We start from the raw sequence: 27,036 nt of genomic DNA, 5'->3' as shown, positions 1-27,036 counted from the left end.
ATTTAAAAATATGTAGAGTAAAATTAAGTCAGAAACAGACAATCGAATGTTACAAATTCCAAAATGCACTAATGAAGGTATAAAATGCATTCAACCAAAGTTTGATTTTTGTTTAGTATGTTTCGTTGTTTTGTACCTCTATAAGATTGAATTTGACAGTTTTCAGGTTTAGAACAGAACAAAAGAGAGCTGCAACTGACAGCCAAATGAAATCTGTCAAAATATGACGTAATAATGTAATAGAAATAAAAGTAAGGTTTAGGAATAACACTATGGACTTTTACGTCGTCACTGGAAGGTAACAACATTTAAATTTGACAAATGAACAAACAAACGTTCACAGACGGTTCATAGATGACTCATTACTCATGGGTAGGTAATGGGTTTTGTTATCTATTCAAAACTAGTGAGTAATAAGCATATTATTATATTATAGCATAAAAAAGTGCTTTAGTAACAGGCAATAAAGTAAATGTTTAAAATAACCTTTTCAAAAATGTTTCCTGTTTAATCAACTCTGTAGCTTCCTCTGGTTATATTTGTAACATATTGTACAACCAAACTGGTACATACTGTAGATTTGCACTTGAACTATAAAAAAAAATAAACGAGCAGTAGGTATAAAGCAGGAGAAAAAGAGATAGAAAGATATTTTTTACCGACAAAAAATTTATACCTGCTTTAAAAGGTAACCAAACATCAGGTTATTGTAGTCCTACAAAACAAACGTAGGAACCTTGAAAAGTATCTAATTTTGGTATTAATTCTACCTGCATTAAATTAAAAATCGACCTATAATAAGTAATTTTTAAAGCTAGTAACATTTTCGATTTGAACAAAAACTGTTTTCAGTTCCTGTAACAATAATGCTACTTTGTATTTTAAATGAATATTATTTGTAGTCGCATTCCAATACATTATCGATTTATGTACAAACTCCATTCCAAGAACTTGGGAGAGGGCGTTTTTCTTTTAGAGGGCGCTGTTATAATTTCAGTTCTTAATCCTGAGCAGTTTTTTTGTAAATTCTGCTATTCGGATATTCTTTTACCACTTCGACAACAAAACCAAGAACAAGTTTGCACCCAAACAAAAGACCAAATCTGGTTTTCTATTCAAGTTCATATAAAAACAACGGCTATAAGGAATTTTAGCCCGTAAAAGCGTATCTGATACTGAAAAAGGCCTTTGCTTCGAGGGTCTAGATCAGTATATGATATGGTTTAGTATTCAACTGCCTATCGCCCTATCGGTTGCGTTGTTTGAGGTTCTCATTTTTGTGAACAAGTTGATTAAGGTAAGAAGACATTTTATTTAACTTTAATATAGTTTGTAACTCTTTCTAACCCGGTTTTTGAATTAGGAGACATTTTTTTTTATATTAAGTCTGACGATCCAATAAATTGTCTTTTGTCTTGTGCATTTTGGGCGTGACATCGCCATCTTTGTTAGAAAGTTGTGAGAAAGGTTTCTCAGCAAAAGCGATTAGATATCGGTGTAAAGTAAATAATAATAATAATCTTTTTTTTCCCAAAAATTTTCTTGGACGATCCGTTTATATTGTTTGGATAAAATTTCTTGGGATTTTCGTCCTTTTTAATTAAAAATCAAAACCGCCTTCTGTGTTTGATTTTTAATTAAAAAGGACGAAAATCCCAAGAAATTTTATCCAAACAATAATAATCTTTATATAGATAAATATACAGGGTGGGTTTTAAATGTAAATAATATGCTCATCAAAAAATAGTATACCTATATCAGAAAAATGGTTCCTAAGGAAAATACAGTCTTTTTCTGTTTTTTATCATAACTGTTTTATCAAATTTAGAAGAAGCACTTATGAAATTAATACTCATTATGTGATGTTAATGACGATTGTCAAAATTGTCCATCAGCGGCGTAGATACAGGAATATGATTTAAATTTTTCAGCCTTATTTTCTACGTCACTAAATATTTTTGAAAAATGAGAGTATTTTTAAATTTCTTTGTTCAAGTTGAAAAAGAAATTATTTCTTTTTGCCAATTTTGAAACTTCGTTTACGAGATAATAGAGATTTTACGTACAGAGAACGAAAACCAACCCAACTTAAAAATTAACTTTGAAACGGTGAAAATAGTTTTCAGACAAATTGAAAGGCTTGACTCTTGAAAATTGACTTAGAAACCAATAAATTAACTTTGAAACGGTGAAAATTGACTTGAGAGGCTTAAAAATTGTCTTTGTAACCAGTTCTCAGAGTTTTCAGAAAAATTGAAAGAGTTTAGTCTTGAAAATTGACTTAAAAACCAGATAATTAACTTTGAAACGGTGAAAATTGACTTGAGAGGCTTAGAAATTGTCTTTGTAACCAGTTCTCATAGTTTTCAGACAAATTGAAAGACTTTAGTATTGAAAATTGACTTGTTGACATGTAAAACTACTTTTTCTAGAATTTTTGACTACAAATTCACACATTTAAACCTTACAAATTGACGTGGTTACCAAAAAGACTCTATATCAATGAAAAGTGACATCAGATGCTTAAATAATCTGCATGTCAAGTAAGTTTTCATAATATGAAGACAAATTTCAATATTTTAGTCTTGAAAATAGTCTTAAATACAGGATATTGACATTAGGTTCTTGAAAACTAACTTTTCAAGTTTTTTTACTTTGCATCATTTTCTTAGAACTCTGGGCTATTTTTAGTGCTTAAAAACCGCTCCCAGCTTTTGGAAAATAGAGTTTCAAGAATATCTTCACCAAGTTTTTGACATAACAAACCTAAAAATCAATTTTTATATTTTTCACAGGCTTTGTCACTATTAAATGGATTTCTAGACACCTCAGTGCTAAAAATTCGAACATTTCTTTAAAATTTACTGTTTTTAGTGCTTTAAGGCTATTTTCAGCCTGAGGAATCGAGTTTTAAGACTATTTTCAAAAAGTTTTTGATTAAAAAAAGTTAAAGCCAGTTTGTACACTGTCCACAGTCTTGAAAATGTCATCTCAAGCTTCTTTACTATTTAATTGACTTCTACACTCATCAGAGCAAAAATTCGAAGCATTTCTCTTCGGAAGAGAAATTCGGGCGTTTTTAGTGCTCTAAGACTGACAAATCGAATTTAAGACTATTTAAAGTCAAGTTTCAGTAATAAAAGTAAAAACTTTTAGAAATTCAATTCAATTCATTGGACTTGACTCGATTGGACTGCTTTCCAGTGATTAATTGAATTCTAGACTTAATTCTAGAAAATGGAGTTGTACACCAATTAAAGTCCTGAAAATAGACTTTTGGACTCTCTTTAGTCAGTACAGTAATTTCCAGCTTTAAAAGTAAACTTTCAGTCTATTTTTAGTAGTAAAAAATGAGTTATATGCGCAACAATCTTTGTCTTGATTTTCGAACTATTTTTAGTACTTGAAACTGGTCTTCTGTGAGGTTTACAAGTTAATTTTTGACACTGAAAATAGTCAAAAAACAGGATTTTTACTGGCGCTAAGTTTTTTAGACTATAGGTAGTGTAAAAGTGAACATTCAGGACTTTTGAAAGTCCACACTTATCCTGAATAGTATAAATCTTCTTATTTACCTCTAAAAATAATCTTAAAATTTGTTTTTTCAGACTGCAAATCATTTTTGAGTGTCTAAAACTGGATTTCAAGCACTAAAAAGAGTGCGGAAATCAAGACAAAAAGAGTTGCCCATTTTTTTTTTTTTTTTTTTTTTTTTTTTTAAGTTTTGTGATGCACCTAATCTTAAGATTAACAAGCATCCTAAATATAACCTAATTTACTACAGTGATTTAACTGTGACATTCCCAGCGGTCCATCACAGGTTTTCGCGTGTTTCGCACCTGGTCAACTGTTGTGCCTAACCCGCACTGTACTCTGCTTTTTCACAGTTCACTTCACAGGTTCACAAGCTCAAACGGTTTAGTTCTTTTGAGCCTCCTCACTGTGTTCTGGTTGTCTAGCAGTTGAAGCGCTTCAACATTCGGATGGTTGTGGAGTCTTTCTTCATGTCTCCTGGCTGCTATCGCTATTTCTTCTTTGACTGTCCGCACCTGTAGCTCCCGATGCAGATCCTCATTCCGAACATACCAGGGTGCATTTACAATGTTCCTTAGTACCCGATTCTGAAACACTTGTAGGCAATTGTAATTGCTTGGTTTGGTACAACCCCACAACGGAAGGCCATATGTCCACACTGGTTTAAGGACCTGCTGGTAAACCAGTAGTTTGTTTTTGATGGAAAGCTGCGAATCTCTTCCCAGTAGCCAATACATGCTTTTATATTTGAGTTTTAATTGTTCAGTTTTCATTTTAACGTGAACTTTCCATTTAAGCTTGACATCAAGGTTAAGACCTAAATATTTAGTAGTTTGTTTGCGAGGAATTATATTGTTGTTTAATTGCACTGAAAGATGGTTTACTTTTCTATTTGTAAAATTCATATGAACAGATTTATTTTCATTTAATTTAATCCGCCACTGTGCAGTCCACGCGTTTATGGCATTTACTGCATATTGAAGATTGGCAGTTGTCTCTTCTATGGAATTTCCTACTGCTAGAACTGCAGTATCGTCAGCAAATGTTGCTAGTTTTATGTTGTCTGTTACCGGTATGTCGCAAGTATATAACAAGTATAGCACTGGTCCAAGGACACTGCCTTGGGGGACTCCAGCGTTTATGATTTTTAATTCCGAGTACTCGTTCTCTTGTTTGATTCTGAAGGTTCTTTGACATAAATATGATTCTAATAGCTGTGTATACTGCAATGGAAAGAGCACCTTTAATTTCTTGATGAGGCCATCATGCCAAACTTTATCAAATGCCTGGGCGACGTCTAGAAAGACGGCGGAGCATATCTCCTTCTTTTCTAGGCAGTCTTCAATTATTTCTGTTATTCTATGTACTTGATCCACTGTAGAATGTTTGTTGCGAAACCCAAACTGATGGTCAGGAACCATCTGTCTTTCATCAATGATTTTCTTCAGCCTTGTATGAAAAAGTTTCTCAAATAATTTTGATAGCACAGGTAGGAGAGAAATGGGTCTGTAAGATTTAGCTTCGTTTACGGTTTTGCCGGGTTTTGGTATCATAATTACGTCTGCCGTTTTCCACAACATAGGAACGTAAGAGTTGCCCATAAAGCTTATTTTTTACTACTAAAAATAGTCTAAAAGTTAGTTTTTAAAGCTAGAAATGACTTTACTAAGACTAAAGAGAGTCCAAAAGTCTATTTTCAGGACTTTAATTGATGTACACCTCAATTTTCTGAACTGAAACAGTCCGAATTAAATTTTGGGGTAAATTAATTTTTTTAAATTAGTTTTTAAGACTAATATCGCCAATTTTTTTTACTTTCATTACTGAAGAGTCTGAAACATGACATTCACTATTATAAATAGTCTTAAGCTCGATTTTTCAGTCGTAAAACCTTAAAAAGTCCGAATTTCCCAGAAATACTCCAATTATTTGCACAGGCGAGTGTAAAAGTCTATTTTATAGTGAACAAGCTGGAAATAACATTTTTAAGACTATGGACAGTGTACAAACTGACTCTCAGGCTTGATAAGTCAAAATTTTTGTGAAGATAGTCTTGAAACTATATTTTTCAAGCTGAAAACAGTCTTAAAGCACAAAAAATAGTCTAGATTTAAAAAAAAATGCTTTTCGTCTGCTCTGTCAGAAAAGTTAGTCTTCAAGTCATTTTTCATAAACGTAATGTGAATATCCTGCATTTAAGACTAAAATATCTAAATTTGTCTTCAAATTATGAAAACTTAGTTCAAATGCAAATTTCTAGCTTCTGATGTCACTTTTTGGTTCAGAGTCACTTCTTGGTGTCCAAGTCAATTTTCAAGGTTTAAATGTGTGAATTTGTAGTCAAAAATTGTAAAAAAATTAGTTTTTTATATCTACAAGTCAAAAAATACTTTTTGTTTTAGGATATATCTTCAAATAAGGTTAGAAATAAAAAAAACAAAAAAACATAAATTTTCAGTTTTTTTTATATCATCGGAAATTTTTAAAATGACATTTAGTTCAGCAGCTTTTAATTGCGTATTTTTGCCCCAATTTAAACTTTTTCGTATCTCTTGTAGTTTCCGAGATCCCAATAGTGAGTGTCAAATTTGAATACGTCAACGGTAATTTTCCGAACAATTGCTTAACAACCCTATGTTTTTTTTCAGGTTGTACAAGAGTATTTACAATATTTGATAACCATGTTAATTACTGATGCAGAAGCTATCTGCCGCCATACCAATGTGTCTCTACTATTTTGGGACATTACTCAACGCCCTCTGTATAAATCTCCTGTTCATTATGCAGTTTCTAATGGTACTGTATGATTTAAGTTGTAAATAGTGTGATATTTACATAATTTATTTATTGTAGCTAGTTTAAAAGTAAACGACCGAATAATAGCCTTCCAGTTACCTAACGACAAGAATCCAAAGCCAGTGTTGACAATTTACAAAAGAGTTGTTGATCATGAGAACCTCCCATGTAAATCTAAGCCTTGCGAAGTATGTTGTTTTCTTTTTTATACACACTGCTCCAAGAATAAGCCTCTCATCTAAAATCTTGTTTAACTTTGAAATTAATCTTTGTTAAAGTACTGGTCAAACTTTATTTTTTTTACAACAATGTAGCTTGATTCTGTTTCAGTCGGCCAGAAGTTTTAAATTGTTTTTGTATTTTTAAAACACCTTGTGGATAGTATGTCAGTTATATTGATAACTTCGATCAAATTCGAATTTCAATCAACTAACGTGGACATTTCTAAAAATTTGTTTTTTGAGTCACGTGTCTATATCTTTTCTTAACTGAGATATTCAAGATTTCGTTTTAGTGGGTTATTTTAGGCAAAAACCACATCAAACAGAACAATATTTATTAAAAACGAAATTTAATGAAATCATTCATTGAAAATGTGGCTTGTCCAGCACGCAGTCTGGATCTGAATCGCATAGAAAATGCCTGGAAAACCATAGATTTATCCATAAATAGACAAACAATTCCCAAAAATAAATTTACAAGGTTTTACAACTCAGGTAATGTCATTTCTCAGCTGTCATATCTGTTGTCGGAAATATATAAAATTTAACGAAAAATGTCATTTTGAATCATTGAGATGCTCTAGAAACTGAATTCATTGTTTTTGGCTTAGAGTTTGACAGTTGCAAGGTAGATTTTTGTTTTGTCTCATTGAGATGCTCTAGAAGGTCAATTTTTTGATTTTGACTTTGATTTTAAAAGTTCTGACGTAGAATTTTATTTGACAGGTTAGGCAATGGCACCACTAAACCGTCAGATCTGTCACACTGTCAAAATTTACTTGAAATAACACCGAAACTAAACTAGAAAACATTTTATGTCCTCGAGAAACCAGATGTAAATCTATTTCATTGTTCTATGACTTAAATTATCCTAAACCACTTTTACTTCCTTGACAACCTCTATAAGTTAATTCATGATTACATATTTTAGATTTTCACAGTTTTGAGGTATATTTTTATTTGACAGGTTAAGTAGAGTCACTCATATCTGTCATATCTGAAATATAATGAGAACACTCAGTTTGTATCATTGAGAAGCTGAACTCGTTGTTTTATGGCATATATTTTGGCATTTCTGTCATACATTGTCATTTGTAAGCTGTCATATGTGTCCCTTATCAAAACTTGCTTAAAATAACCCAAATTAAGCCAAAAAAATGGGTTCCTATCATTACCAATCTCTTTTAGCTAACTGATTGTTTTAAGACATAGACTTTGACAGTTGTGAGGTACATTTTTTATTTTTGACAGGTCGGGTAATGTGACTTCTGCGCTATCAAACCTGTCAACTATCAAAAACGCCGGAAATATTACATATTTGTTAAAAAAGTCATTTTGTATCATTGAGATGCTCTAGAAGCTGAATTCATTGTTTTTGGCTTAGAGTTTAACAGTTGTGAGGTATATTTTTATTTTGACAGGTCAGGCAATGTCACTTCTGAGCTGTCATATTAGTTAACTGTCAAAAAATGTGCAGGAAATATCTAAAATTGTATGATAAACTCGTTTTTTTTCATTGAGATGCTCTAGAAGCTGAATTACTTTGTTTTGGTTTAGATTTTGACAGTTCTGACGTAAATTTTTATTTTAAAGGTTAGGTAATAGCACCACTAAACCGTCAGATCTGTCACTTGTCAAAACTTGCTTGAACTAACCCAAATTAAACTAAAAAACATGTTCTGTCTTTGAGAAACCACATAATCTATTTCATTGTTCTATGACTTAAAATTTAACAGTACTGTCATAGATTTCTATTTTACAAATTAGGTAATGGCACCTCTAAAGTGTCAGTTCTGTCAAGTGTCAAAATTTCCATAAAATAAGTCAAATAATACTAAAAAACTTTTTTTTATCCTTGTGGACCTCTATAAGCTAATTCATGGTTATATGTTTTAAATATCCACTGTTTGTAAAGTATATTTTTATTTGACAGTTTAAGTAATGTCACTGCTGAGCTGTCAGATTTGTCAGTTGTCAAAAATGTAATATAAAATATCTCAAATTTAATGAGAAAACTCAGTTTGTATCATTGAGATCTGTATGATGAGCTCAGTGTTTTATAGCATATATTTTGGCATTTCTGTCATACATTTTTATTTGACAGGTTACTTGAAAGTTGTCAGATGTGTCACTTGTCAAAATTTGCTAACTAAAATAACCCAAATTGAGCCAAAAAAAGTGAGTTTCTATCATTACCAATCTCTTTTAGCTAATTTATTGTTCTAAAGCATTTTGACAGTTGTGTGGTACATTTTTTATTTTTGAATGTCCCTTCTGAGCTATCAGACCTGTCAAATATCAAAAACTTGCCGGAAATATCTCAAATTGATTAGGAAAACTCATTTTGTATCAATCGAGATAATTTAAAACTAGAATTCATTGACTTAGATTTTGACAGTTCAGACGTAGATTTTTTTTTGACAGGTTAAGTAATGGCACTTTAAAACTGTCAAAAATGTCAACTACAACAACATATGAGTACAATTTTTATACTTGTCCGAATTGCCCGGGTTGTCCCATGTGGTTTTCCATACTGAGGCACTGTGGGCTTTCCAACTGGACGTTAGTGTCCAGTGTCCATTTTTTATTTTTGTCCCAAACATAAAAGCAGAAAAATATATGATTTGAGATGAAGTTGTGGACACCCTGTATTTCGTATACAGGGCGTCTGAGTTGAAAAAATGATGACTGAAACTGCTTCACGACGTTACCATCATTTTGGTCATTTTTCTTATAGGTGCCATATTGGAGATATTTTCTAATATAGCTTTTTTGTTCTGATTATGGTTTAATTTGGGTTAGTTCAAGCAAGTTTTGACAGATAGTAGATCTGACAGTTTACTGGTGCCATTACCTAACCTGTAATATAAAAATCTACGTCGGAATTCTTAAAATCTAAGAATTCAGCTTCTAAAGTGTCTCAATGATACAACATTTTTCATAAAAGTGTAGATATTTCCGGCAAATTTTTTGACAGTTCACAGTTATGACAGCTGAGAAAAATCATTGGCTGTCAAACCCTAAACCAAAAACAATGAATGCAATTTCTAGAGCATCTCAATGATTCAAACTGACATTTTTCAGTAAATCTGATATATTTCCGGCAACAGATATGACAGCTGAGAAATGACATTACCTAACCTGTAAAAAAATTACCTTGTAAATGTATTTCTGGGAATTGTTTGTCTATTTATGGATAAGTCTGTGGTTTTCCAGGCATTTTCTATGTTATTCAGATCCAAACTGCATGCTGGAGCTTTTTTTCTGATTATATTGCCAATTAGTTACATTTATTCGAAGTTTACCTCATCAAATAAATTAACCAAATATTAAAAACTAATTTCCAAAATTTAAGTTTTTTTCGGTTATCTCCGGAAGTAATAGATTTTTTTTAAATTTTACAGCCCAGTTTTACAACAGTGATTCAATTTTTGAACCTGGTTCAAATCAGGAACGTCACTTAAAAAATAAGGTATAAACAGAACATTAATGAGAAACAGAATTTAATTTATTACAAATAAAATTGTTTTCGAGATATTTGATATTGAAGATTTTGAAGACATTTTCGATAGGTGACACAATTGGTACTCATCACAGGATATTTTGAAATTAACTAAAATTACGTTAAACACATCTTGTTTGTACAATGTTACAATTGTACAATTATCATGTTGATTGGGAAAAAACAAACTCTATTTCCTTAAAAAAAAGTTTTGGACAAAATTAATTTCAATATTTTTCGTGCGTTAATTATTTGGAGCAGTGCAGTTACTGTAAAATGGAGCAAAACACACTAACACACAACTTTGCAGAGAATTGACAAACTATTTAAAGTCATTAAAATGCGGCGACCTAATTTGGTAATTGTGGACATGGGTAAAGATGTGGAAGGAATGGATTTACGTCCCCTTCGCATTTTATGCAAGCAAGTTGGAGCCAGATTAATGGTTCATATAACCAAAATAACCAGGGCAGGTAATTTTCAAATTTACACAAAGTGGCTCAAGTTCAGTAAAGCGCCAAGATTTCCATTGCGGATTTTTTTTCTTTTGTTCATTTTAACTGTCCGTTTATCAGGACAACGGGCCGTAAGTTGTCATGTGATCAAAGTTACTTTACGATAAAGTTGTTCCAATCCTGAAAGTGGCCCATGTTTTTTACTCGTGAAAATTAGGGAGAGAAAAAATAAGTCAAGGAAAATTATTTACTTATTATTTCTCTTCCCTTTTATTCCCTTTAATAAAGTTACAATAGTTTCGTTATTGCAACAGTAACATTATCTAGTCAACAATAACTTGCCTGTAAGGTCAAGTAGGGTAAATGCGACAATATTATTACATAGTTCAATTTTAAATTCAAATAAATAAAATGAAACTAAAAAACTATTACAAAACAAGCACATCCTCGAAAGTATAACGGAGAGCACCCGAAAGACCACCTAAGAGATGGAGGGGCAGCTGACAGTCCACCTCCCAGGAACTGATCCAGAGGAACTTGCAAAACTAACAGATTGCGAGATCTTAAATATGAATCAGAAGCCAGCTGAACTAGTTTGTATCTTAAATGTGTTACGTGTCCGTCGTAAATTAGAAGAAGTTACATGGAAGCAAAGTTTTCTTCAGATTTCGCTGGTGATCCATTCATTTTCACTAGCTGCATTGCCATATTTGGATACTTATATTCACCTTCTTAAGTGTCCGGTACCCAGCTACTCGATACATGATTTCCTTTAAATATTATTAAAGGTGGTGCTTTTTGACCTGCTGCATTTACCGCTTCCAAACAAGTAATATTTTCCTTTCTGGATGCTCCAGTAGTTCTTGAGTCCTTCCATTTCCCTTGAAACCTTCATGGATCAGTACAAATGGAGGTTTCATCTAAATTCCATATCTGAGTTGAACAGTCTCCAATTCAAGTTCATCTTTGAGAAGATCAAAATATTGGCTTACAATAAAGGGATCGGTCATCTTTTTCCTCGCATACTCTACAGACTGGTTTTTTTTATGGATAAACCATGTCTTTTTTTAAAATTAAGAAACCAATCCACTCCTAGTTGATTGTTTTTAAAAGGTTTTTAATGTCATTTTCGGTTACGAATTGTTCAATGCAATTCAGTAGTTCAGTGCGACTCAATCCGAAATATTAAGGAAAATAATGAGGGTCGCACTTTCCCGGAAACTGCACTTACCCCACTTGACCTTAGCACTTTATTGCTAAGCCATTGCTGTCCCATTTTTTTGAACACAACTACACTTTAGTATACAAAAACCAAACTAAATTGATTAAATTTCAGCTAGGCCTTTGTTCCAATATTGTAACATTCTCACATGGACTGGATTGCATTTTAACCGCCAATGTACGATAGCTTTTGTTAGAAAAAATGTGTCCGCCATTAATTTAACAGCAATGCCGCCCTTTAACCCTTTTATAAGTAGAAACACTTTTGTCTTAGCCGAGGGATTGCGGCAAAAGGTACCTACGAGCAAATTCAGGTGATTGAAAAGCCATTCGAATTTCTCTCCATTATTTTAGGGATTCAACTGTACGTTTGGAAATCCTCTAAGACACGAGTTAGTTGTGGACGTACAACTGGCTCAGGATATAACTCAATCAATATTAGAAATGGTTTTTGTGACCGACCAACCAATAAGCCTAATAAGCCATATAAAGGAGGTAGCATCTGGTATTGTTAGTTTTGGTAAGTTATCACTTTGTGTTTAATACAATTTTGTATATTCTGCTTCATTTTGTAGAGACTACAAACTTAACATTATTGGGTCTAAGTGAACAGGACTTGGCCGAAGTTGTTGGTTACATAGACTGGGTGTTTTATGTGGTCGAAGAACTTATCAAGACACGGAAACAAATTACAGAATCAAATCCAAGATATTCTGAATTGCTTGAGTTTAAATTAGCTGACGATATTAAAAAGGAGGTTAAGTGTTTTTGTAATTTCTTTATAACCTGAATTTTAGTTTTTGTAAAGTGTTTTTAATGTATTTTTTTTTAAATGGAACTATGTAGTATATGTTATTTTTAAAATATAACGAGTATTTGTTTGACTGCCAAAAGCATAAGTGTAACTAATAACGAGGTGGCGGCGGCCAGTCAAAATCCTAAATAGATCTAATGTGCATTTGGTATTAATTGCCATCAACTGGAATAATGATAGTATATTATTCAACGAGCTACAGTGTTGTTCAGAGGGAAGAAAACTCAGAATTCCACAGGTAACTCGCTTTACTGTCTAACAGATACAGAACAGCTTTAGCTGACATCCCCCCCCTTCCAACAAAAAAAACATCTCCAAAGTCTACATCTGCTAATTTTAACCTTAAATGCTATAGGGTGGAGGAAGATAGTGGAACGAGTCCTTTATTTCTTCACCAGATTATCATATTTTAGCTTAATAGAGTCCTATTCTTAATGTCTGAGAGAGATAGGGTATAGTTTATTTAAAACATCACAAATGTTACATTAAATCACCTTTCAACCTTGCTGTTACATCTTATTGCCTTCCTTATTAAGTAAAATTCACGTAAATTGCTCATTGTACCCTTCTTTGGCACCATCATCTAAGTGGAAACGCTTCTAGGGCTTCATCTTATTGTAGTGCCTTCTCTTGGCACTGTATTCTCTAAGCGGCAAACTTGCGTACTCCTTTAGCGCACCTATCCTTGGACATGTATATTTCTTCCTAATTAACGAGAGCCCTTTTGGAGATGCTTCTTCAGCTCGACTTATTAAAGACTCCGGGTGCACACGGGACCGTCGTGGCGGGACCCATCTGAAGATGTCGGCTTCTCCAAGACATAAAGCTAGTTCGCTTTTCAACAAGGCTGTAGCAGTTGATGCTGATGATGAAGCTAATCATCATCATAATGTTCAACACGTACATGTCCAGCAGTGGGCGCAAATTAGGCCTGTAGTCTAATTCCTTGGCTTGCAATCTTGTGCTGCGTTCATCTAATTCGATTCTATTCTTCTGTGTCATCGTACCATCTCGTCGGTGGGCGTCCCCTATTTCGGTATTTACTTACTATTACGTTATTTACCTGGTATTTGGAACTCTGTCTCTAAGTGACAAACCTAGCATTGATCTTCCATAGCTCTCTGTGCAACTCGTATTCTTTTGACAGTTTTCCTAGGAAGTGAAAGGGTTTCTGCTCCGTATGTAAGCACAGGGAGTATGCTCTGATTGAAGACCTTTTTCTTCAAACACGTTGGAATATCGGATTTTAGTGTATTACTGAGATTGCCTCTTTGTAGGCAAGCATTATGAAACATAGCTTTGAAGCTTTGTATGAAACATATAAGTAGAGGCGACCATCACAGTTAAAATGCAAGAAGATGTAACAACCAATCAAATACCAATTAACAGAATCGACAAGGAGATACAATATCCCCTAAGTTATTATTTACTCTTGCATTGGAGGACGTATTCAGAAGACTAGATTGGGACAAAAAGAACCTGCGCGTGGATGCAATTTACGCTTCGCCGACGACATAGTTTTAATCAGCAGTACGAAGGAAGAACTTATCCAAATGTTGGCAGACTTAAAGAGAGACTCGAGAAAAAACGGTTTAAACATGAACATCGATAAAACCAAACTGTTGAGAGGACAACAAATAGAGAAAGTCAACGAATACATGCATTTAGGACACACCATAACACGGGGTAAAGAAAATCAAACACCCGAAATAACACGGCGTATTCGACTAACATGGGCTGCTGTAGGAAAATTGGGAACAACATTAAGAAATCCAACACTTCATATCAACCTAAAAAAGAAGGTTTTCAACACATGTCTTTTGCCAGTCTTGACTATGGTATGGAAACAATGACTCTCACAGTTAAAAGCGCGAATAGACTAAGAACAACACAACGAGCAATCGAAAAAACTATGTTGGGGGTCAGCCTAAAGTATCATATACAGAACGAGGAAATTAGAAAAAGAACAAAAGTCGAGGATGTTACAGAGCACATCGCATCGATCCGAATAGAAGCAGCAAGGGGAGGCCTATGTCCAGGAGTGGATGCAAAAGGGCTGCTGAAAGAAGAAGAAGAAGAAGTATAGAGACTGAGCTTGCCAAATACTGCCCAAGTCAGACCTATTCTGCAAGCCATTTGTTTGATTGTGATCATGACCCAAATACTTATACAAGACTACCTGTTAAATGGTGTTTTCTACTACGGATATATTTTCGCCGATGACCAAGTTTGTCCTATATTGTGTTTTGTTGGTATTGATCTTTAGTCCAACTGAACGAGAAACCTTATCCAGTTTTCCCAATAACTCTTTATGCTTCATCGCTACGGTCAGTTATGAAGACGATATCGTCTGCGAATCGTAGATGGTTCAATTTCTCCCGTTGATATTGATGCCCATGTCTCCAAAATCAATTTTCTTAAACGTATGTTTCAGCAGCGTAGTAAAAAGTTTAGGTGATATGTCCCGCTGTCTTACATCCCTTTCTATGAGAGTTCCCCCAGAGAACTTACAGCAGCTCTGTGAGAAATGAAAAACAAGCTTAACACAGTAATTATTAAATATTCTGATTGAGGCCTGACGGCATAAAATATCCGTAACGTTCTCCACCTTATTCGCACCAAATCATTGTTTAGACCTATTACACACAATCTCGTACTATTAAATGTTGATCTTCTTGATTAAGTCACAATTTAGACAGTACTGGCCCTTTGACATTTCGTTTATGTTACTTTGCTGGTGCACATTAAGCCAATAAGCAACAACAGGTGTCGCTCGGTTATCATCCTTTTAATTTCTGGAATGGCAATGGGTTCTCCATTGTCTCCAATATTAAGTAATATTTTTATGGAACATTTCGAAGAAAATAACATAACAATAATTTTAATTATAAACCAACAATCTGGTGGAGATATATTGATGATGTTTTCACAATATATCCATTCGGTAATGATCATCTCCAACAATTTCTAACTCACATAAACTCAATAGAACCCACAATCAAATTTACAACAGAAACTGAACAAAATAACGAACTTCCATTCTTAGACATTCTAATCAAAAAAGACATAAACAAATTTGAAACAAAAGTATACAGAAAACCAACCCACACAAATAGATATTTAAACTACACATCCAATCATCCAATAATGGTAAAAAAAGGTATTGTAAAAAGTTTATTTGATAGAGCCAAAATTATTTGCAATAATGAACAATGTAATAAAGAAAAAGTATTCATTAAAAATGTTCTAAAAGAAAATGACTATCCTGAAACATTTATCAATAAATGTTTTAGGGATTTAGAACATTCAAAACAATCTGGAAATCAAAATCAAATTTTACCTTTTACTAACCTTTTTATTCATTACATTCCAGGTATTTCTGACAAAATCAAACGAATAGCTAAAAAATATAACATCAGAACAATATTTAGAACTCAAAACACATTAAGATCACACTTAACTAAAACAAAACCTCACAATGAAAATGAATCTACAAGAAAAGTGATATATAAAATTCCTTGCGAATGCAATCAATTTTATATTGGTGAAACCTCCAGACCATTAAAAAAACGTATTAAAGAACACCAAAATTATTTAAGAACTGGAGACTTTCACAAATCTAATATATGCCAACACGCGTTTGATAATGATCATAGAGTCAAATGGAATGAATGTAGTATCATAGACAAAGAAACTTTTTCAAAAAGACTTAAAATAAAAGAAAGTGCATATATTAGATTAAACCATGACTCCTGTGTTGCTACATCCTCTATTAATATTGAACAAACTTGGTTAAATATTCTAGAGGAGGAGATAACACTAGGTCATATCAAACGAAACTGAAATTTCTTGTAATTTTGTTTTCATTATAAAACCCACCTTTCACTACAATAATAGATAACCTTTCCTATTGGAATGACAAAAGTCAAAATTTATGTCAATTTTTATTGACAAAACCCTTCTCAGAGTTCCAAATTGAACATTATCAGGTTTAATATTTATTAAGTTGTTGTTTTCTGTGTTCTGCCGTTCTGTTCCTTCTTTTTTAGATTCTCTGAAGACGGTGGTAGATTTTCCACCGAAACGTCAGCGTTTTTAGGTAACAAGACCGAGCCTAAATCAGTGGTCTTGTGTTGGGACGACTAGGTTAATGTTATTTTCAACTTAGTTGAAAATAGTGCGAAATTCCATTTTCCCAACAAACCTTTTTTGTGGGAGACAGAAGACCCAATAAACAAAGAAAAAAATGAGTAACTCGTCTCAACAAACATATAGAACATATCTCTTTTAATTTCTGCTTCACTTTTTTTTTTCATACCGCAATGAACCACTTTGTTTGACATTTGTGTTAAACCTTCTTTGTTTACCAATTCTATAGACATAAATAATGCTACCAGTTTCACTGCAGTTTCTATTATCATTATAATAACATTAAACTGTGGTTGGAATTAAAAATCCATTTTGCAGTTGGTCTTTAGTCGTTGAAAAACGTGGTTTAAAATGAATTTTAAAATTAGCTGTAAAGGGCGTAAGGTTTTGTGGCCCGAAAGAAACAATTTGTTTGTAACTTTGGTTTTTCAGAACCGTTAGTACCTTTCGTCGAAATGTTTTTAACATCCAACAGATATCTTTGGGTGCTGGTTCGGATATCTTTCTTCATTTGTACCATTGCTGTTTTACTGCACACGTACTTTTTCATTAAAGTGCTGGACATGAATTTTGTTCTTCAATATTCTCCATCATTTTGCCTATGCATTATTGTATAATTTGTGTTTGTTATTTCAAAATATTTACATGCAGTTTTCAGGGCGCTAACGTTAATCTTATAAACCGTAAATACAGTTATTATTTCACAAAACATATGGAGTTGCTAACATTTCAAACAGTAGATGCCATGAGTTTTCGAAACCTAAACAAAGTCAAATATTCAGCAAAACGTTTGCAGTGGTATTGTAATGGGATACTAATTTTGGCTTGTATAACAATTGTGGTAGCTGCATGTACAATAGTAAAAGACTGGCAGCAATATTTAATGAAATTTTTGGCACCGTCTTACTACTTTGATGGTAAACTTGTCATATTAAAAATTAAATGAAATGAAACTTGCATTTCTAGTATCTCCGGTGATATCCCAAGCTTTGGTATTTGTGCTTCTAATAGCCGTACCATATCCTATGATACTAACACCTATGCAACTCATGTATGTGATATTTTATATGCAAATCCATCTTGTGAGCGTGATTGATTATGTCGAAAAGTTTGGTGATGAGGATGTCCATGATAATGTTGTTGTACATGATAATGTTGTTGTTGCTTTAAATGATGCATTTAAAAGTCAAAAGGTTGTAAAATATACAAGATACAATGAGTTTTTGTTACTACATAATTTTAGTTTCAACCTCGATTTAATAATGACTGAAAATCAAACTGTATACCTGGCATATACAATCAATGGGGTGTTTTTCGGTTGGTTGTCTCTACTGTTTGTATTTAAGGTATAACTTTAGTATATAAGACTGAAAACAGTATAATATATCAGAATTTATAACAGGAAGAAGCAATATTAAAACTTGTTGGAATGACATCGTTTGTGGTGTATCTAGCTCTTACTTTCTGCACTAGCAGTATGTGTCAGGATTACTCCAGTGCTGTAAGTAATATAAAACTGAAATATCATTTTAAGTAGTGAGTTTAAAGGGTGAAGACTTGAAAAGAGCATTATACAACGTACCTTGGTACAATTGGACACCAGAGCACCAAAAGACTTATTCAATTTTACTAAACGCAGCAAATCAAGGTCTGAACGTGTCCGTATTCAACATGGTGAACATTAGCAATGACTTGCTTAAAAAGGTAATATACTTTGGTTAGTGTTGAGTGTGTTTTCTGCTTATTTATTCTAGTTTAATAAAACCAGGATTTTTTTATAAAAATATTCCAGTACAGCCCTTTTGAGGTTTAATTTACTAGTCCCAGTGTAAGTTTCAGGTCCCTAGCAGGGTAAATACCCAAATTATGGACCAAATTGTGTTTCATGATAGTTGAGTATGTTTTCTGCTATTCCAGTTTAACGGAAACGCGCATTTTCTAAATATTTTCCAATACAGCCCTGGTTTTAAAGTTCAATATACTAGTCCCAGTGAAGTCGGAATTTTCCGGAATGGCAGCATGCCAGCCTTTCCAGGGTTGTTTTGCACTCCAGAACCAATTTGGAGTGCACTACCTCAGCACTGATTGCCATGATGGCAGCTCGGCTGTCAGAACAAATGTTAATTGTGTCGTCCTGTCCACACAAGGGCTCCATATGTTAGAATAGGTCTGACTATGGCGCAATAGAGCCAGTAGGCAACCTTCGGTTGTAATCCCCAGGTGCCACCGCAAGCCCTCCTTCAAGTTCAAGATTTTACAGGTTATGTGCTCCCGCCATGACAATTTAGCATCCAGATAGATACCCAGGTACTTAATCGACTGACTGTAGTTTAGTGTTACACCAGAGAGAATTATCTCTGGTCGTATTCCTTGGTCACACTTTCTTCTGAAGAGCATAAGCTGTGCTTTTGCTGGGTTGACTGGCTGTGCATACAGGCCAGCATCTTTCAGATTCCACAGTAGTTCGTCCACTACAAGGCTCCACAGCAGAGGGGAGAGTACTCCTCCCCAACCCCTTGCGGCAACCTCTGGACTGACTGGACAGCATGAAACGAATCCACTATCTTAGAGAGAGCTCAACGTTGCGTTAAGTCAACGCAGGATAAATGACATTGAAGGGAGTATTGTGGAAGCTTTCTCCAAAACTCCAGCTTTTACGTTGAGCCTCCCGCAGGGCGTGTTTGTATTCCCGTTAGGAGGGTACAATAGTGATATTTGCCTTGGAATTGCAGTATTCTCCTTAAAAAAGAGCCAGAAACTTGCCAGACTACACATTAAACTGGAAAAATTCACGCCACTCTGCCAAGACTATAGTTAGTTCAAGTAAAACAGCCACTCTAAATGTCTTCTGTCTCTAAAAGCTTGTATTATAGATCAACCCAAATTAAACCACTTTCTTTTGGACATTTTCTATTATACTCGTATATTTTATCTTTATTTTCAGGTGGGTCGTGTGACATACAACTTTGCCAACTGCTTCTATTCCCTACATTTTCGACGGTGAATTCACCACTTTTGAAAATTATTAATCTTGTTTATGTGAGTAATACTTAATAATATAATAAATTATATGTGTATGTGTCTGTAAGATCTTTCCATGAAATTAATAAGAAAACGCAAATGTATACTTTGCAACTTGGACTCTGTTGTAACAGAGTATTTCCAGTTCCACTCTCTCTCCAGTCGGTCCATCATAACTGATTATCGTGATTTCCTCGTCTGTTTCCATTTTGTCCTCGAAAAGCTTCACAGAATGAGTATTGTAGCCCGTATTTTGCTGTACATATTCGGTCCACCTAGTGGGTGATCTACCTCTTGCTCTTTTACCCGGAAGATTCCCAGATATGATAAGTCTCACCAAATTTTCATTCGGAGAAAAACATCAAAGCTTGAACTGCCAGAAACACAGTATTTGTAATTTATTAGTAACTTTTTGAGTTGTAAAACGTACTCTATTAGTTAGGTAGGGCCCAAAGAGTCGAATCATTTACCTGTTAAATTAAACAAAGTAATAATTATTTACAACACAAAGGTGATGCCGTTAAAGTTAAAAAAGCGGAGAATTTAGTTCATTAAAGTTATCAAACAGAAGGTTCTGGGCTAGCAAATGCTGAAAATGTTTACCACGTAATTCCCTGCAGTAGTACAAATTTGATTCAAAGTAATTTCTAACATTTTGTAGAATCTGGGGTACAATTTGAACGCAAGGTTTCTAATGAGGTAAGTTATCTTAGATGTAGATTTGAGATGTCTCTAGAGGAAGAAATCTCACGGTGACAAATCAGGCAATCGTGCTGACTTTTCATCATTCATCAAAAAATACATTTCCATTGGAAAAGCTTAACCTGTTTTTTTTTTAAATAATCTCCAAAGTTTCTAAAAACGTTCTTGATTCGTTTTCAATGGGCTACCCTGTATATTTGCTTGGCTCGGTCTTATTCCCTCCGGATTCTCCGGTAGAAGCTTAACTCCGTTTACTACCTTATTTTCAAGTATATTTAATCCGGAATTTAGTTTCTCAAGACGTTAATCATTTATAATTTGTTCGGTTTTTCTTGCATATTTGTCAAAACAAGTTTAGACTGTTTTACTCTCGTAGAAAAATTTCTATTTGCCTCTATCAGAAGTAACAAAAATACCCGGATATTCAGTCATACATAACTTTTATCAACTCTCGTCTTTTAGCTTTGGCCATCTCAGGTGGCATATTTTCCAAGACGCAAAACAGATGTTCCACAAAAGTTCGGTTACAATTTTTACTGCCAATACTGCTACTACTACTACTGGCAGATTCGCTAGGCTGCGGTGTTTGTATGGAATTTTCTAGACTTTCCATAATTCTCCTGACTGCTTCAATCAGTTCCTCTTCATTGGAAATTTTCCGTTTAGCACTAGTGACACCTGCAACCAGTTTGTGTTAGATATACTTAACAATTTGCGTGTACCTGAAATACTTTGAGAACGGGGCTGATGGTTGGATTCGATGGAAGATTTGGGTTGGGTATGCGGTACTTCCGTTTCGGCACCAAGGTGGAAAATTGGAAGTTCCATATCGTCTGACTGCACTATTTCCAATTTTGGCTTGGCCGATTGTAAAACGTTTGTCGTTTTTCTGGTCAAAAATCTGTAGGTAATCAAAATGTATGTAAAGGCATAGTCCAAATTATGTCACGTGTAAATCAATAAATAAATTAATTAGGATGTTTATTTGTAAATATGTGCTTACCTTCTGGGTTTGGAGTATTTGGCGTAAAACTGCATTTTTTTGTAGTAATGCCATGCTGAATCTGAGCCTTTAGATCTGATTTCGCGAGTAAATCGGTCGCGAAGACTTCTCCATAGTTTTTGACAGTCTTCAGCTAAAAAGAAATATATCTTATGTAAACAGTGCGAGTCTATAACTTGGAATAATCAAGTAAGTCAAGACATGGATTTTTTTAAACAAAGAATAATTAATACAAATAAAATCTAAGTTAATTCTCAAATTCAACTTCAATTTTCAATGTTTCTTCAATGAAAGCTTCAAAATGTTGTCTGAGTAACTGACAAGAGCCTAAAAATCTATATTTTTTTGTCATTTTTCAAGACTTGTCCGTAGTAAATATCTGAGAGATGTGTTTCCAAGAAGATATATTGTAAAAGGAAGATTTATGAGCAGATTGCTAGATTTTCGGATTTAACACATCTGCAATAGATTTCAATCGCCACAATGACAAATGTATTAAAAATGTGAACAGATCAGAAGAGAAGAAGAGAATCAAAAAATATTATTTAATGTTTATGTTTTTATCTATAAAATTAAGAAAAACATGTCACTTGGAATATATTTTAATATAGTAATTAAGATACCAAGGGCATTATAAGGACAATATTGCATGAGGTCGATAGGGTAAAACACGAAGGCCTCAGGAGACCGAATCGAAGGTTTTAGAACGTTTCAGGTGACTCTACAAAGTTCCGGCGAGTTCTAGAAGTTTTAGGTATCGAAGATCTGGAAAACTTTTGAACGTTACATAAAGTTTTAGAACGTTCTGGTGAGCTACAGAAGCTTCTTCAAATTTCAGGAAGGTTTTAGAACGTTGCCAAAGAGTCTAGAACGTTCTGACTAGTTCTAGAAGCTTCTGCAAAGGTCTAGAACGTTCTCTTGGTTCTGGCAAGTTTTAGAAGCTTCTACAAAGATCTGGAAAACTTTGGAACGTTATGCAAAAAACCCTTAAACGTTGCGGCTAAAAACTAAAACTATAGAAGCTTCTCCAAAGATTTGGAAATTTGCAAAAGGCATTATTAGAACGTTCTGACATAGAAACTGTTTATCTTGGGTGAAAAATGCAACACTGAGCAGGTGCTCAGATCGGTTTTATAGGACTGCAAGGTTCTATGTGTTTTGCTGCTCACTAAAATAAAAGACTGTACTGAATTAAATGTTTTTAAAAAATTAGTAAAAATGCATGTATTGCGCTGCTTTTTAGTAATTTTAAGTGCATAATTTTAATTTTATTTGTATATTTCTTTTTCTCTTTTACTTTTTATAACACTGTTTAATATAGCCTTGTGCTAAATAAAGTTATTATTATTATTAAAATAAACTAAAACCATGATATTCCAAAATGTGTTTTGTAATGGGATATAACATTGCATTTTTTGATAGTCCTCTTGATTATAAGAAAGCATTTTGAGAAAGTAGCAAACAAAAATCAAAAATTTTTAAGTCCTTAATTATATGTATTGTCATGTAGTTTTTATACACTATTCGATAATACGAGTTTGAATTTAAATTGGACATTTTTTTCCATGTTTTAAAATCAAATAAAAATTGCATAAAGTCAGAAATTTCTGTCAGTATTTTCGAAATCTGAGGGTTACGACACTGAAATTTGCTGTGATACCAGTAAATTCAAGTAAATTGACCTTTAAATACAGAGACGTACTATATTTTTTCCATAAACAAACCTTACATTTCGGAAACTGTCACTACTACCATCAGAAATAAAAAAATGTCAGTTAAAATGCAATGAAGCACAATTCCAGTCAGTATTTTCAAAATCTGAAAAATACGGTCTCAAAATTTGCTGTGTAGCCAGTAAATTGACCTTAAAATACAGGAACGTGCAGCATTTTTTCTATAAACAACTCTTACTTAACTCAAACTGGGATAAATCCTTTTGAAAATGAAGGAAAAGCAGAAATGTAATGAAACATACTTTCAGTGAGTGTTTTCGAAATCTGGGAGTTACGGTACTGAAATTTTCTGTCTAGCGGTAAATTGACCTTAAAACCCAGCGACGTACTGTATTTTTTCAATAAACAAACCTTACTTTACTGAAACTGTGACCATTATCTTCAAAAATGAAAGAATGTCTGTTAAAACGCAACGAAACCAAATTTCAGTCAGTACTTTCGAAATTTGGGAGTTACGGTCTTGAAATTTTCTGTGTAATTAGTAAATTGACTTTAAAATACAGGGACGTGACGTGAATGCAATAAAACCCCATTTCAATCATTTCTTTTGAAATTTGAGGGTTACGGCACTGAAATTTGCTGGGTAGTCAGTAAATTGACCTTAAAATCCATAGACGTATTGTATTTTTTACATAAATTAACCTTACTTTACTGAAACTGTGACCATTACCTTCAACGCAGTTAAAATGCAATGAAACACAATTTCAATAAGTATTTTCGAAATCTGGCGGTTACGGCGCTGAAATTTGATGTGTAGTCAAGAAAGTGACTTTAAAATCCAGAAACGTACTGTATTTTTCCATAAACAAACCTTACTTTATGGAAACTGTGACCATTACCATCAAATCAAAAACGTTCTCAAAACGTTTTGAATTTTGCCTTGTAAACCCGTTTTCAATTCGGTTTCAATCTTATTTTTGGGATCGTATCGGGATTGAAATAGAATGGAAACACCTTAAATATGAAAACGATTTTGAAATCGAGAAAATACGTTACATTTGTGTATTGTCAACGTGTAAATGTCATTTTTCACTTCTTTAAGTTAGAGAACATAACTGAAAATGTTTAATTTTATCATTTGAATTGTTTCTAATTTCATTAATTGTAGTTACTAATAAAGTAAGCAATAATTACATTTTACCTTATCATGGCTACCAGAAATGTTTGGCTGGACAAAGAAGTAAAACTTTTACTAGAACTTTTCCAAACACAAAACATCAATCGGTATTTTGATACCAAGAAGTATAAAAATGGAGAAATTTACCAATTGGTTTATGAGTAATTAGTAAAGGAAGGTGTAACTACTAAGAACGTTTTGCAGATTAAAAATAAATGGAAAGCTGATGAATTATTGAGTGCCAGACCATCATCCAGTTTGTGGGGTGGACACTCTTGACGAATATGAAGAAAGAAGTGCATCGGAACTGAAATGACACATTTCAATCGTTTCTGCGTTTTGTCATCTAGTTTCAAAACGGAATTGAAAACGATTTGAAAATTAGCATGGAAACTCTAACAAATTTCAATTTTGAGATTGTTTTAAAAACGTTTTCAATTGCATGGAAACGTACTAAATGAAGGAATGCCAGTTAAAACACAATTTCAGTCAGAATTTTCGAAATCTGGATATTACGGACCTAAAATTTGCTGTGTAGCCAGTAAATTAAGTCCTTTTGAAAATGAAGGAAGTCAGAAATGCAATTAAAACGCCAATTCAGACAGTATTTCCTAAATCTAGGGATTACTACCGACATGGCCACTCTATACAAAATGAAAACTGAATAAGTTTTTCGGCATCTTGTATATTTTTAAAAATATTTGCTCTAGAAAGGTTAATTGCGTGGCGTCTGTCAGGCTTCCAGACATTCAAGAGCAATTATCTCGAAAACTATAAAAGAAATAAAAAAACTTGACTGAGTGAAACTTGTAGCAAACTTAATCAGATTTCATTTCTTATAGAGTGGTCATGTTAGTAGAACACACTGTTTCCAAAATCTAAACCAAAAACTGGAAAGTAAAACTTTGCCTCCCTTTCTGGCTCAAGATCTACGGGGGCTTTTGATATGTTCACGTCCAAACAAGGTTCTCCGTATTTTCGAAAAATTATAAACAAACAAAGTTATAAATATAATTATAAATACCCAGCAACTACCCAAATAGTTTATTTTAATTTTTGAAATCAATCCCTACTACTTTTTTGTGTTTTAGTATTTTCTTTTTTGTAAAGCCACGTAGCAACATTTAAATATGTGCAAACTAATTATTTTCAACTTGACACCCTGTATAATATACATAATCTTATGTGTTCTTATCAAACCGGATTTTTTTCGAGAAAGATGCAAAATAATTAGAATAGTGGCAACGTCGCAATAGGAAGTTGTTCTGCTCGTATATGTTCATGAGTTCATGGCGTTCAACAGCCATGAGATTGGAGACTGTTTTTGCATAAATACACTACGGTTTTGGCTAGGTTTACTCAGGAAAAACTACTTCAGGTTGTCTTAAATGTATCAAATTTTATTCGGGGAAAAAAATACTTACTATTTATATTAATCGTGCTTGCAATTTCCTGCCAGGCCGCTTCTTTTTTCGTATTATTTTTATAGAATTTGTGATTCGTGTTTAGAAGAAATGGATAGTTTTGTATGAGCTCGATTAGTAAGCTGCATACGTCGCGTTCCGTTTCCACCATACAATTTTCGACGTTCATTACAAACTTTAGATAAATGAATCCAAATGTATATAAATAGTACTAACGTCAAACTTCAACTACAAATTTTATTGAACTGAAGCGAACATAAAGACTCGCTAGCTTTCGGTCATACGAACTTAAAAACGAATGTAGAACGCGAACAATGTACTGATTATTCGGAGAATGTACAGGATGGTTTATTCAAAAATCGAACTCTAGACTCCATTTCTAGCCGGGAAATGGGGTTTTCCTGTCAAAACACACTAAATCCGGACACCATGTACAGGGTGGTTAACTAAGAAGGCGAAGTCCTGTCAGAAACCAAATCTGGATGTTTGAAAGAAAAATTTTATTCAGTAATATGGCCCTAAGAAGTAATACATCTAAAATATTTTCGTAATTCCTGCGTTGCCGCATCTACATGAAATCAGTGGCAACAACGGATTTTTGTTCAATAACCCTAGTAACTGATGCTATTTCTTGATTCAATCAATCAATAAAAAAAGTAGCTTTATTGTCGGAAACTTAAAGTCATTGACAAAACCCTGAAAACACATACAAAAAGAGCAAAAAAAAGAACATACATAATTATTACACTACACATACAATATGAATCACACATAATTACACCTTACAATTATTAAAATAAAAACAAAACTAAAAGGCAGTTACCCTGTATAAGAGAGGAGAAAGAGGATCAAAAACACAAACAGTGCTGCCTGGTCAATTTATGGCAGAACAAGGCGCCTTAAGAACTGGAGTAGAATTCGTCCAGAGAATAGTACGCCTCGTCAAGCAAAAACCTCTCAGCCTCACGCCTAAATCCATGCGCAGATGGCTGGCCTCTCACGTGGAGAGGAAGGTTATTGAAAAGTCTCTTGCCACCGTAAATAAGCGACGACTTAATCTTCTCCGTGTGAGGAATGGGAAGCCTCAAAACGAATCTACTGCGAGTCAGGACAACTGACCCCCAAACTTGCCACGGACAAGACAAATCGTCTCCAAGATGAAAATGCAGCACAAGGTGAGGAAACCATGTTCAATGAAGAGGGGTCTACATGATGCCCTGTATCCAACACAACACAAGCACCTCAATTCTCGCTTCTGCAGGAGAAACACAGAATTGAAGCGGCTTTGAGAACAAACTCCCCAGAAAGCTATGCCGTAGCGGAGATGGCAGTCAATCAGTGCAT

General features: G+C 33.7%; 3 protein-coding genes and 1 long non-coding RNA gene across 4 annotated transcripts; 3 read left to right on the top strand and 1 right to left on the bottom strand.

Annotated features, from left to right (window-relative positions):
- Positions 1 to 1,018: 1,018 nt before the first annotated feature.
- On the top strand, positions 1,019 to 12,601 carry LOC145724258 (serine hydroxymethyltransferase-like). Its single transcript, XM_081972424.1, has 7 exons — positions 1,019 to 1,297; positions 6,183 to 6,330; positions 6,388 to 6,518; positions 10,364 to 10,526; positions 11,845 to 12,023; positions 12,084 to 12,249; positions 12,305 to 12,601. Exons 1-7 carry the CDS (start codon positions 1,214 to 1,216, stop codon positions 12,517 to 12,519), a joined length of 1,086 nt encoding a protein of 361 aa, XP_081828550.1. The 5' UTR covers positions 1,019 to 1,213; the 3' UTR covers positions 12,520 to 12,601.
- Positions 12,602 to 16,934: 4,333 nt separating this feature from the next.
- Positions 16,935 to 17,475, top strand: LOC145724261 (uncharacterized). The gene is made up of 3 exons (XR_014176961.1): positions 16,935 to 17,071; positions 17,125 to 17,303; positions 17,351 to 17,475. It is a non-coding gene; the product is annotated as an uncharacterized LOC145724261 (long non-coding RNA).
- Positions 17,476 to 17,871: 396 nt separating this feature from the next.
- LOC145724260 (uncharacterized) lies at positions 17,872 to 19,775 on the top strand. The gene is made up of 5 exons (XM_081972426.1): positions 17,872 to 17,885; positions 17,936 to 18,038; positions 18,095 to 18,193; positions 18,241 to 18,396; positions 19,637 to 19,775. Exons 2-5 carry the CDS (start codon positions 17,955 to 17,957, stop codon positions 19,694 to 19,696), a joined length of 399 nt encoding a protein of 132 aa, XP_081828552.1. The 5' UTR covers positions 17,872 to 17,885; positions 17,936 to 17,954; the 3' UTR covers positions 19,697 to 19,775.
- Positions 19,776 to 20,777: 1,002 nt separating this feature from the next.
- On the bottom strand, positions 20,778 to 25,949 carry LOC145724259 (uncharacterized). Its single transcript, XM_081972425.1, has 4 exons — positions 25,693 to 25,949; positions 21,419 to 21,551; positions 21,147 to 21,316; positions 20,778 to 21,093 (listed from the first exon to the last, which is right to left on the bottom strand). The coding sequence occupies exons 1-4, from the start codon at positions 25,859 to 25,861 to the stop codon at positions 20,840 to 20,842; spliced, it is 726 nt and encodes a 241-aa protein (XP_081828551.1). The 5' UTR covers positions 25,862 to 25,949; the 3' UTR covers positions 20,778 to 20,839.
- Between the last annotated feature and the right edge of the window lie 1,087 nt (positions 25,950 to 27,036).

The sequence above is a fragment of the Ips typographus genome, linkage group LG2, assembly GCF_016097725.1.
Source record: "Ips typographus isolate SLU linkage group LG2, UJ_Ityp_2.0, whole genome shotgun sequence".
In the NCBI taxonomy this organism is placed as follows: Eukaryota; Metazoa; Arthropoda; class Insecta; order Coleoptera; family Curculionidae; genus Ips; species Ips typographus.
Note: the sequence above shows the minus strand (reverse complement) of the source record. Positions and strands in the feature narration are given on the sequence as shown.